Source organism: Miniopterus natalensis, chromosome 9, assembly GCF_054644295.1.
Source record: "Miniopterus natalensis isolate mMinNat1 chromosome 9, mMinNat1.hap1, whole genome shotgun sequence".
NCBI lineage: Eukaryota > Metazoa > Chordata > Mammalia > Chiroptera > Miniopteridae > Miniopterus > Miniopterus natalensis.
Window position 1 is genome coordinate 73,236,500 of NC_142089.1, and position 12,888 is coordinate 73,249,387.

The window sequence follows — 12,888 nt, forward strand, 5'->3', positions numbered from 1 at the left end:
GTTTTCTGGCTTCCCTGCAATTCATGTGTCCGCATTCAGCTGGCTGATGGCTGAGCTGAAAGCTCCAAGAAGGCCCCCTTTACACATGGGGGACCTTGGTGCTGACAGCTAGGGTGCCCCAGCTCTCACCTACAAAGCGTCTTGCTACAGGCGACGTCTCATCGCCTAGTCCTTCTCTACACGATGTTCTCACTGCAGCAGGGTAGCCTAGACTTCCTGACGAGAGAGAAGCAGAAACTGCCGGTGGTGTGAAGGCACAGCACTTTTCCCACCGTGTTCTATTGGTGACAGCAAGTCACAAGGCCCATCCAAATTCAAGGGGAGGGGAAACAAAGCCCATATTTTGATGGGAGGAGCCGCATTCTGCCTGTGTGTACAGGGAGGGAAGGGATCATTGCAGCCATCTTCAGAGACTCTCCCTTATTCTCTGGCTCCCAGTTTACTCATCTGAAAAATGGATATTTTATGATCTACTTCAACTAGATTCATGAGCTTCAGAGACATATGACATACAATATGTGGCAGCATTTTATAAATTGTGAAGTGCTAAACAAGTACAATATGTTACAGTGGCGGGTGGTAAAGGCAGATTGGAAGAATGAGGGCAGACTATACAGGACTATAAAAGGAAACAGAGGAAGGGTCTGTCATGATAACATTTATTGAGCATTTACTATGTGCCAGGCATTGTACTAAGTGCTTTACAGGTATCCTCTTCTTTAAGTCACCACAACCACCTTCAAAGATGCAAATTTCATCGCCATTTTACAGAAAAGGAGCTGCGGGCGAGTGGCAGGGCCGGAATCGGGGCCCAGTCCCGCTGGAGCCTCAGCCTCTGCACCCAGAGCTCTTCTCTCACCTGTCTCTAGGCATCAGCCGCTGGCCGGGGCAGGCGGCAGCCCCAGGACTGCCGAAGCAGAGCTGGGGAGGCGGGACCCAGCACCTGCCCGTTTACAGCCGCGGGAATTGGAGCACTGAGCCTCGCTGTGCATAGGAAGCCTCCGGAGGTTCTCGGGTTCGAAGGCACCACGAAGCCCCGCCGGGAGGAGGAGGAAGGGCAAGAACAGGCCCAGCGACGGGAGGACGGGGGCTTTCAGAAATCGGGGTGCGTTCCAGGGGGTGGAGCTCACGCCGGGAAGTGAAAGGACGGCTGGGGAGGCTAGCAGCCGGGCCCGGCAGCCTGCCGGTAACCACACTGACATGTATTTATTAATTCGCCTTCTGCCTTTTTGCTTTCCGCCCTATTTCCTCTGCCAGAAACCCCCGAGTCCCCCCCCCCCCCACGGGGCCGACATCTCATCTCCGGCCTCGGCACGCGCGGCCTCCCCGGCGTCCTGGCCACCCCACCGCACTGTCCCGCGGGCGGCCCCTCCCCGCGTCCTTTATAGGCCCCGCGCGGTAACCGCGCCTTCGTGTTCCTTCCTCGGCGCCGAACGGGAGGACCCGAGGGTAAGGGCTGTGCAGGGAGAGGAGGGGAGGGGGTACAGGAAGAGGGGCGCTTAGCAAACCCCCTGGACCGAGCGGGCCACGGCGGGTCCGTGCTGGGGACGGGCGGGAGGACGGGCGGGGACGGGCGGGAGGCCGGGCGGGGACGGGCGGGAGGACATACCGGGGACAGATGGGAGGACGTGCCGGGGACGGGCGGGGACGGGCGGGAGGACATACCGGGGACAGATGGGAGGACGTGCCGGGGACGGGCGGGAGGACGGGCGGGGACGGGCGGGAGGACATACCGGGGACAGATGGGAGGACGTGCCGGGGACGGGTGGGAGGACGGGCGGGGACGGGCGGGAGGACATACCGGGGACAGATGGGAGGACGTGCCGGGGACAGGCGGGAGGACGGGCGGGGACGGGCGGGAGGCCGTGCTGGGGACGGGCGGGAGGACGGGCGGGGACGGGCGGGAGGACGTGCTGGGGACAGGCGGGAGGACGTGCGGGGACAGGCGGGAGGACGTGCTGGGGACGGGCGGGAGGACGGGCGGGGACAGGCGGGAGGACGTGCTGGGGACGGGCGGGAGGACGCGCGGGGACGGGCGGGAGGACGTGCTGGGGACGGGCGGGAGGACGTGCTGGGGACGGGCGGGAGGACGGGCGGGGACGGGCGGGAGGACGTGCTGGGGACGGGCGGGAGGACGTGCGGGGACGGGCGGGAGGACGTGCTGGGGACGGGCGGGAGGACGGGCGGGGACGGGCGGGAGGACGTGCTGGGGACGGGCGGGAGGACGCGCGGGGACGGGCGGGAGGACGTGCTGGGGACGGGCGGGAGGACGTGCGGGGACGGGCGGGAGGACGTGCGGGGACGGGCGGGAGGACGGGCGGGGACGGGCGGGAGGACGGGCGGGGACGGGCGGGAGGGCGTGCTGGGGACAGGCGGGAGGACGTGCGGGGACAGGCGGGAGGACGGGCGGGGACAGGCGGGAGGACGGGCGGGGACAGGCGGGAGGACGCGCGGGGACGGGCGGGAGGCGGCCGGGGACAGGCGGGAGGACGTGCTGAGGACAGACAGGAGGACTCGTGGGGACAGGCGGGGTCCGCGCTGAGGGCCGGCGCCCGCCTCAGGGAGCGCGCAGCGAGCGGCTGGACGGACGGCAGCCGCAGGCGTCTCTTCAGGCCCAGAGCCAGGAAACGCAGCCTAGCGAACCGGCCGTCGGTAATGACAAGCACTTTATCTCAGCCCATCGAACAACTGGTTGAAATTTTGTAAATACAAAAAAACAGATTTTTTTTTTCTTCACCTGGGCACGAATGGGCGTGATAAGTGATTTGGGCAAATTACTTAACCTCTAATCCTGTTTTTTCATTTGTTAGCAAGAAATGATAAAACTGTGTCTCCAAATTGCTATGGTGACCAAACGTGGCCATGCATGTAACTCAACATGCTTTACAAAATACTGGCGGAAGGTCCTAATACACATAATATATGTATAGGACTATTATTAATATTATTGGGCGACTGTATCCCCTCTCCCCCAACTCTCTAAATCACAATAAATGCCAGCGGGCTCGGGGAGCAAGAGTAGAGCTCAGCGGACCTTCCAGGCCCTTGGCGCAGCACCGCCCGGACCCAGCATGGCGGCGTCGGCTTCTTCCCGCCCACACCCCAGCGCCGCTACGGGGGCCTTGGGGGCCTCACCGTGGGTAGACTCGGCCCCGACGCCCTTTGATGACGACAAAGCGCGAGCCCGCGAAGGGGACGGAGCCAGTTCGCGCAGGCGCAGCGCGGCCGCGGTGGGCGGAGCTGGTCGGGATGAGTGGCGGAGGAACGGAGACTGCTGCTGCTAGTGAGGCCGCCGCGGGCGGCGGCCACAGGAAGAGGGACTCGCTAGGGACGGCGGGCTCGCCAGCGCACCTCATTATCAAGGGTACGGAGTGGTAGGGACCCGGCGCTGGCGGGCGCCAGGGCGGCCTCACCTCCCAGGCGGCGCCCTCGGACCCGCGGCGGTGCCGCAGACCGGCCCCCGGTTGGGGGTTAGGGGGGAGGCTCGGGGAGCGGGGTTGTGGCCCGTCCCCCCTCACTCCCCCAGTTCTCTGCGCCGGGTGCCCCCAGTAACTACAAACCCGATCTCTCGTCCTTCCTCGAGGGAAAAAATGTACCTGGGCCGTGAGCCTCCGGGCCGCCGCCTCGCCCCCTCCCCAGGCCCGGGACCCCTGGGCGCGGGGCCTCTGGACGCGGCCTCGCGACGCCCCGGTAATGCGGAGAACCCGGGACTGGGAGTGGGCGGGGCTGCGCCTCCGGGCGGGCGGCTCGGGAGCCCTGTGACTCTGGTCCCGTCGCTTTCCCCGCTCTCCAGCCCCGTCTGCCCCCGGGCCGGGCCGAGGCGTGGGTGGGATGACGGACGAAAGCGTCTTCCAGCACTAAGCTCCATGCACCTGCACGGTCCTCCATTTTTCCTGTGTGCTTTGAGCAAGAGGCTTGCAGCCTGGATTCTCACAGAACCCAAAGCTCACGGCACCCTGTTTCCTGCAGCAGCGTGTCTGCCAGTTTCTCGTCGCCGGTCGGTCTTTGCCCGGTCCCTGCGCTGTGTGCCCCGCCGCCCGCCACGCTGCGGAAGCCCTGGAGCGGCGCCCCTCCACGCCGCCTGGGTCACGGTGACCGCATCTGTTCGCGGCCGTGCGCGGCCGCAGCGCAGCTGGCCGCGGCTGTTTCCAGACTTCAGGTTCTCTCTCAAATCTCATGAGGAGCGCGGGAGTGGTGTGTGGGTGCCCTTATCCATTGTTAATATGTGTAATCTTAGTGAACTACTTAATTTTTTTAGTTGTAGTAAAATACATGTAACAGAATTTATCTTATAAATCATTTTAAGTGTACAGTCAGTGGCATTACTACACCCACACTGTGCAACTGTCAGCACCATCCACCCACGTAACTTTTCCATCTTCACAAACTGAAAGCGTGTACCCGTTAAATACTAGCTCCCCAAATCCCCAGGCAACCGCCATTCTGTTCCGTTTCTGAATGGGACTACTCTAGGTACTTTATGTAAGTGTAATCATAGCATTTATCGTTTTGTGATTGGCTTATTTGACCCAATGTCCTCAAGGTTCATCCATGTTGTAGCATATGTCAGAATTTCTTTTTTAAAACTAAGTAATATTCTATTGTATATGTATATATATTTTATATATATGATATATGTATATGATATATTTATTGTACATATACCACATTTTGTGTATCCATTTATCTGTGGATGAACACGCCTATTGCTTCTCCTTTTTGGTTATTGTGAATGATGCTGCTGTGAACAGTGGGTATGCAAATTATGTTTGAGTCCCTGCTTTCAGTTTTTTTGAATATATGCCCAAAACTGGAATTGCTGGATTAAAGACAATTCTGTTTTTTAATTTTTTGAGCAATCACCATATTGTTTTCCATAGGAGCTCTGTGATTTTACATTCTCACTAATAGTACACTAGTGTTCCAATTTCTCCACACCCTCACTAAGACTTATTTTCTGTTTCCTTGCTAGTTCCTCCTAATGGGTATGACGTCGTATCTTGTAGCTTTGGTTTTCATTTCCCTAATGAATAGTGATGTTCATCATATTTTTATGTGCTTATTAGCTATTTGTAAAGCTGCTTTGAAGAAATGTCTGTTTGAGTCCTTTGCCCATTTTTAAGTCAAATAATTTGGGGGTCTTGTTTTGTTTCGAGTTGTAGGAGTTTTTTATATATTCTGGATATTAACCCCTTTTCAGATACATGATTTGCATATATTTTCTCCCACTCCATGGGTTGCCTTTTCACACTGTTGATTGTATCCTTTCATGTACAGAAGTCTTTAATTTTAATTTACTTTAAAAAAAAGATAATTCAAAGGAAGTTTTTTCAAGTCAATCCAAAATTGAGGTGTAATTGAAAATATGTCTGAACTTCCTTGGCTTTTTCAATGGAACCATTTGTTCTTTTCATTCTGAAGAAATCTATTTTTAGTTCATCTTATTTGAAGACTGTCAGTTGTGAACAGATATTTGTTTAATTCTGTTGCCAGAGTCTAGTGAAACGGAAACATATAAATAAATTATTTCAGTACTTATGCCTGGACCTTTGAGGGTTTCTAGCCCGGGGGCGGGTGTTAGAGGTGGGTACTGAGAGACAGGAGGGGTTCCTGAGGATGGAGTATCTGATCTGAGTCTTGAGAAATAAAGTATTAGCAGTTAAAAGAGGGCCAGAGTGTTTTGAACTTAGTTTGGAACAGCATGAGCAAAGGCATGGAGGCCTGAAACTGCCCAGTGTGTCTGGGTAACTTTACATATTGCTACAGTGAGTCTGAGAGAGGTGGAGTTTGGTGGAAATCAGACCATAGAAGACTTTTTCTTCAGTGTTGTAAACTATCCAATAATAAGTATGAGAATCATGTGATTAGATTTGTATTTTAAGTAGAGCGCTCAGAGAGTAGTGGTCCTCATCTTGTGGATTTCATATTTGTGAATTTGCCTGTTTGCTGAGATAAATTCATAACTCCAAAATCAATATTGGTGGTGCTTTCAGTCATTCCCACATAGAGAAAAATTTTAGTTGCCCTGTGTGTGCTCTTTCGCAACACTCTGCTTTTTGTTTCAGCCCTCATACCATAAACAGGTGTCCTTTTTGCTCTCTATTTAGTGCCATGTTTTTCACATTTTTGTAATTTTTGTTGGCGATTTTGCTGTTTAAAGTGGTTTCCAGGTATAGTGCTGAAGTGGCTGCAAGAACAAGCAAGCTGTGTGATGTGCCTTAGAAAATACCTGTATTAGAGAAGTTTCTGTGAAGTATGAGTTACATACAGTGCTGTTTGCTGTGAGTTCAGTGTTAATCAGCAATCCAGAAAAAAGAGGAAAATTCACCAATCTGTATGTAAGACCACTTCAGAAAGTGCCAAGGTAACATTTATGGTGTGTAGTGAAGCAATGGAAAAGCAGCTAAATTTGTGGATTTATGAGATGATGACCGATAGAGCAAGTGCAGTGGACAGCACTGTGTAAAGCTGAAAGCCAAAAAAATTTATAGTTCAGCTACCAAGGGTCACAGAAATGTGAAACCCTTCTGGGCTAGTGCTGGCTGGCACTTTCAAAGGTGGTACAGGGTGAAAAATGTTAGGCTTGCCTGTGAAGCAGGTTCTGCAGATCAGGAGGCTGTAGAAGAACTTTAAAAATACCTGCTAAGTGTTATACAGGAAAAGTGTTACTGGAAGAGCAGATCTTCAACACTGAGGCTGGTGTGTTTTACAAGCATCTTGGTAAACAACCTATATGACACAGATTGCGTTTCGGTTGACAGAAATGTCACAAGAGGCTTGCAGGAACCTAATCCTGTATTTTAGGAGCAATGGCTCAGTATTCTCTAGTTCGGTGTTCACGGCCACTTTGTAAACATAACTACTGCAAATAATGAGAATTGACTATATGGAGTGGGTTATAGAGACCTGTGACCAACTGTTGATGTAGTCCTAGTGAGACAGGCAGGGATGGAAAAGCACGATTTTATACGTTGTGAAGAAGAATAACATTTAGATGGTGACAAAGGGTTTTATTAGGGAAAATTGCTATGCAGTAAATTGTTTAAGATAGAGAAAGCTCCACATATTACATCAAAGGTCTCCAAATTTAGGACCAGAGAAAAAAATTTCTTTTATTAGATAATGAGAGAGCTGCAATTCACTGTGTTCCTCCTTGTTCCATAGTCACAGAGCATATTGATCTTCCATTAAAGTGATTATCCTGTCTTTTGTGTGAAGGGATATTTGTCTAACTCCCACAATAGAGTATGAACTTCAGAGAACAAAAGATGGTATCTTTTGTCTTGTATATCAGACAACAAAAGAATGCTTCCCGTGTAGCTGTGTGGAAATCTGTAGCTTACATTTATTTACAGAGAGTTTATTTATAATCCTTGGGAACTCCTACAAACTCTGAATTATTATCATGTTCTTGTTTTGTTGTTACAATGTTAGAACAAAACTAGTGGCTTAATTTCTATAGTAATGTGTATTTCAGAATCCCCCTTCCCCCTCCATCTTTACGATCTTAAATTCTGGAGCACAGTCATGGTTTTAGAAGTGATCATTGTCCATGTCTAAACAGAATTGAATTCTTTCTCCAAAGCTTAACTAAATTCCCATTATATCAGACCACAGAAACAGATCTCACAAAATCAACAAAGCTTCATGACTTCTTAGTCACATAGGAAAATACATGTTAGCTCAGATATGCACTGTGGACATGTAAATAACTTGGTCTCTGAGATACTTGCTGGAGGAGAGATAATTTTAGGACAGTACAGGAAGTGGTATGATGGAAATATATGCCCTGGGTACTTTGGGAACATACGGTAGAAATACTCCTGGAAACCTAGGAGGAAGCTAGATAGAATTAATGAAAATTTCAAGGAAGCACGATGTCTGAGCAGTTTCGAAGGAAGAGCGCAGGGATTGGGGAGGTGAGGAGTGATGCCAGGTGGTGGCAGCAGTATGAACTGTGGAAGGATGCATGGGCAGCATGATGTGTTTAGAAAACTGCAAGGAGTTCAGAATTGCTGACAGGTGGGGAGATGAGGCTGGAGCCAGACCGTGGAGGCCCTTATGTGGCTTCTGAGGAGGCTTGGAATTTAGCCTTTTGCCAGACACTGGTGTTTATTGAGATATTCTTTGCAAATAAGTTCTCTTGTCAAATAAGGCCTGTAAATTTCTGCATAGCATAGTCCTCACTTGGGCATTCATAATTCGTGTCAGTATGCTATTGACTCCCAGAAGATCAGAGGTAAAGGAATCTATCTGTTTTCCAAACTTAAGTAGAATTTTTTAAAAAATGAATTCCTTGTATCTCCTCAGAGAACTGTTCTAAGTAATGAACCATTGAAGGATTTAAGCAAAAGTAGTACTTCTATTTATATATTTTTACTTAGCATACTTCTCACAATGTATCCCAGTAAAACTCATTAGAGAACTGAAATTTGTCCCATTGCATGTCTGCAAAAGTAAGAAATTTGAGGAACAGATTATTCCAGTGAGTGAAATGGTCCATGTTCTTATATGGAAATTTAACTCCTCCAGGAATTTTGACCTTTACCTCTTAAACTATATAGTTATTACTAAGTAGAATGAGTATAATGACTCATCCCAAACAGTTAAAATTCAGAACTTTTTTCTTTAATTATGACTTTCAAATCTATCAAAAAGTACAGAGACTTATAATGAACATTCACCACCCATCTTAAAAGATAAACATTAAAAGACCACTGTGTATCTTCTTCTAATTGCATTGTGCTCCCTCCTCTAAAGGTAACCACTGTCTTGAATTTGCTATTTATTATTCTCATACATTTCTTTATAGTTTTATTGTTTCTGTCTGTATCCCAAAAAGGAAGTATCATTTTGCATATTTTTAAAGTTTATGTAAATAGCTTTATTTTACTGAAACCTTTTTTGTGTATTAACATTATATTTGTGGACTGTATCCATATTAAAAAATGTAACTAGTATATTCATTTTACTTGCTGATTTATAGTATTTCATTGTATGAATATGTTTAGGTTGTCCCTTTTTTCTTTTGACATTACACCATTTGTAAGTGTCTCTTTCATTTGGGTAAGAGTTTTTCTAGAGCACATAGGTAGGCATGAAATTGCTAGGTATACATGTCTTCAGCTGTCTTAGATATTGCCAAATTGCTCTCAAAAGTACTTGTCTCAATTTACTGGGAGTGGACTAGATTTCCACTCGACACATTGTCTAAACTAGATTTTAACCTTCATACATTTATGGGAAACAGAAAGAGTAGAACAAGCTAGAGATTGTGCCACTTAATGTGGATTAATCCTGAATTTTATTTTGTCTTACAGATCTTGGAGAAATTCACTCAAGGCTGTTAGATCACAGACCAGTTATTCAAGGTGAAACCCGTTATTTTGTGAAAGAATTTGAAGTGAGTATTTAAAACTTATTTTGTAAAAATACTGCCCTAATTGTTAGTGTGTTCGGGTACGGATGGGACATTCTCTAGTTTTAAAATTTCTGATTTCTGTTCATGTGTTCATAAAACCTACATAAGTAAAACTCTGTTAAGAGTTTTACTATTAATGGAAGGAGCATAAGACTAGGCAGCAGGTGACTTGGGGTGAAGTTCTGTGGCCTACTCTGGCATATTTAATGTCTGTCAATCTCAGTTTTTTCATCTATACTATGAGTTACAGTGAAAAAAGGATTTTAAAGAATGATTGGTCTAGGTTTTCCAGACCCATTTTCTATATATTTTTTCTCAGTTGGGACATCAGCACCCACCCAGAGCACTCAAGTTAAAACATGAGAATTATCCTTAGCTATTCTCTCACCTTTAGGGCCCATATTTGGTGACTTAAGTCTTCTGAATGTTACCTCTATTCCCTATAACCCTTCTGGTTTGTGTGCCTCCTTTATCAACCCAGTCAAATCCGATCTTTACTCCGCTGCCAGAGTGCTCTGGCATTATTTCACTTTTTAAAACCCTTTGATAATATTCGCCATCTACAGGATGAAGTCTAACCATCATTCTGTGACCTGTTCCCCACCTTTCTGGCTTAACCATCTGCCTCCCTACCTTGTATGCTATGTTGCAGCAATACTGATGCACCAACCTGCCATCCTGTCTCATTACTGTTCTTTTGCACAAACATAATTGGTTCATTGTGCATTAAACAGTAACATCTCGAGCTACTTTTGGATAGATGGTAAATGGTGTTACACAAACAATTTTGTGATTCTGTGTAAGTTGATTTTCTATTTTCAAATGAGACTCTAACCAAGCAGGAAGTCTAAACCTGCCAAAAGGAGAGAATCTTTTCATAAAGCATTTAAAACTACAAAAAGCCTTTGGTACAGAGCAGTGAAGATTGAGAGACAGAGCTGCAGCATTAGATACCATTTTTTAGTTCAGTAGATTCTGTTGTTCAAAATCTGCATAATATCTATGTCAAAGGGTGGTTGTGAAGATTAAAGGTGTGTATGTGCACCACGCACACGTCTGTATGTGTGTAATTTGGAACACTGTCTGGTACCTGGGAATAGCTGTTGGCTATCTTCATCATATTATTGTTGTGGGAGAACAATAATGTGGGACACAGAAAATGACCCAGAGACTATTCCCTTATCATACTAGATAAAGATTATTACTGATTCCTTAGTGAGGTTAAATTAGAATAGTGAGAATAAAGCTGTCTGTGTTCTCTGCTCAGGCTCTCAGAGCTAAGATCCAGGTGTTGGCCAGACTTTATTCTTATTTGAGGCTCTGTGTTCTCTTCCTAATTCATGTGATAGTGGCAGGACTCACTTCTCTGCTATGGTAGAACGAAGTTTCCTTGCTTGCTATCAGCCAGGGCCCCCTCTCAGCTCCTAGAGGCCACTCACATACCTTGCCACATGGCCCCCTCCATCTTCAAAGCCATCAGTGGAATCTCCATCACATGGAATCCCTCTTGTGCTTGCCAGGGGGAGCCCAGTCCCTAATAAGGACTTACCTGATTAAGTCAGGCCCATCTTCCTTTTTTAAAGTCAACTGATTTGGGACCTAAAGTATATCTACAGAGTATCTTCACAGCAGCACCTAGATTAGGGTATGACTGAATAACAGAGGAAGTATGTGTACACTAGGAGTGGGGTCTCAGGGGCCATCTTAGAATCCTGCCTACCACAGGCTCTTATAAATGCCTGATAGTTTTCTAGTTACCTACTTATTACCTGTCTTGCTTCATTAGAATATAGGCACCACAAAAATAGGTACTTATCTTTTTTATTTTCTGTTATATTCAAAATGCCTAAAACAGTGTTTGCTGCATTGTAGGTGCTTAATATCATTCAGAAAAACAAGTAGCAGAGCTTGACTAAAACTTGGGTTTCTGACATTTGGTGATGTCGTAAATCATCTTTGTCATAAGGTCATCAATTTTCCAGTATGGTTAATTTGAAATACTGAATAATTATTATTAAAATTTTCTTAAATATACCTTTAAAGATCTACTTTTAATATTATTTATTGATTTGTGAGAGGGAAGGAGGGAGGGAGTAAGAGAGAGAGCGACATCTATTTGTTGTTCTACTTATTTATGTGTCATTGGTTGCTTCTTGTATATGCCCTGACTCGAGATTGAACCTGCAACCTTGGCATATTGGGATGATACTCTAACCAACTGAGCTACCTGGCTAGGGTGATCTACTTTATTTTAAAAGAAGCATAGAATTTTGGAATAGTGGTGGATTCTCTAATTCAGTTCCCTCACTTCATAGACATTGAGCCCAGAGATGGAAAACTGTGTGTGAAAAGTCATGCAGCTAATTAGTGGCTAAGTTATCCCTAGAATACAGGTGTCATTATACTTATATCAGTGTTCTTTAAATAATGTAGGAGTTTTCTGTGAAACTGAGTCTCGAAAGAAGTGTTACATTTATGCTGCTGAATATGCTATAGTCAAGAGCTCACTTCCTGTTGAAGCCAATACCTCTTTTAACTAGGATGGAAGATAGTTGCCAGGAGCATGTCCGAAAGGAGAGGAATTACAGTTGGCCCTCTGTAGCCATGGGTTCCGCATCTGGGAATTGAAAATATCCAGGAAAAAAGTTACATTGTTGTTAGTGTATATTATATAGTTAGGCCTACTATGATTGTGTCTGTATTGAACATGTAAAGACTTCTTTTCTTGTCATTATTCCTAAATAATACAGTATAGCAACTGTTTATAAAGCACTTACATTGTTTAGGTATTTATTATAAATAATCTAGAAATGATATAAAGTATATAGGAGGGCCCAGCTGGCATGGCTCAGTGATTGAGCTTCGACCTAGGAACCAGGAGGTCGAGGTTCCCTTGTCAGGGCACATGCCCAGGTGTGGGCTTGATCCCCAGTAGAGGGTATACAGGAGGCAGCCAATCAATGACTCTCATTGTTTTTATCTCTCTCCTTCTCCCTTCCTCTCTCTCAGATCAGTAAAAACATATTTAAATATATATATGTATATATACATATATATACATACACACACACATACAGATACAGGAGGATGTGCTTTGGTTATATGCAGATAGTATGCCATTTCATGTAGGGGACTTGAGTATCCTTGGATTTTGGTATCTGGGGTCAAGGGGTCCCTCCACTATACCAAGGAACAGCTGTATCTGCATTCTGCATTGTTAAGCCCTCTAAGACTTTTTGGAGAGGAGGCTGTGTTGAAGAGTAGAAAAAACATGGGCCTTGGAGTTTGATATATCTGAGTTCAAATCCTGGCACTCTTCTTACTAGTTATGATTACTTTCTTTACTGAGGCTAGTTTCCTTATTTTAAAAATGGGAGCAATAATATATACTGTAGAAGTTTTGAGAGGATTAAGTGAAACATTTTAAAAAATCCCTTGTGTAGAGATATTAGACAAATGTTGGTACC

General features: G+C 46.3%; 1 protein-coding gene across 1 annotated transcript in view; it reads left to right on the top strand.

The window, feature by feature from the left end:
- Window positions 1-3,249: 3,249 nt before the first annotated feature.
- Window positions 3,250-12,888, top strand: part of BLOC1S5 (biogenesis of lysosomal organelles complex 1 subunit 5) — a 39,453-nt gene continuing 29,814 nt past the window's right edge. Inside the window, exons 1-2 of the mRNA XM_016202432.2 lie at window positions 3,250-3,364; window positions 9,321-9,403. Of these exons, the coding sequence (XP_016057918.1) occupies window positions 3,250-3,364; window positions 9,321-9,403 (198 nt within the window). The remainder of the gene's footprint in view (window positions 3,365-9,320; window positions 9,404-12,888) is intronic.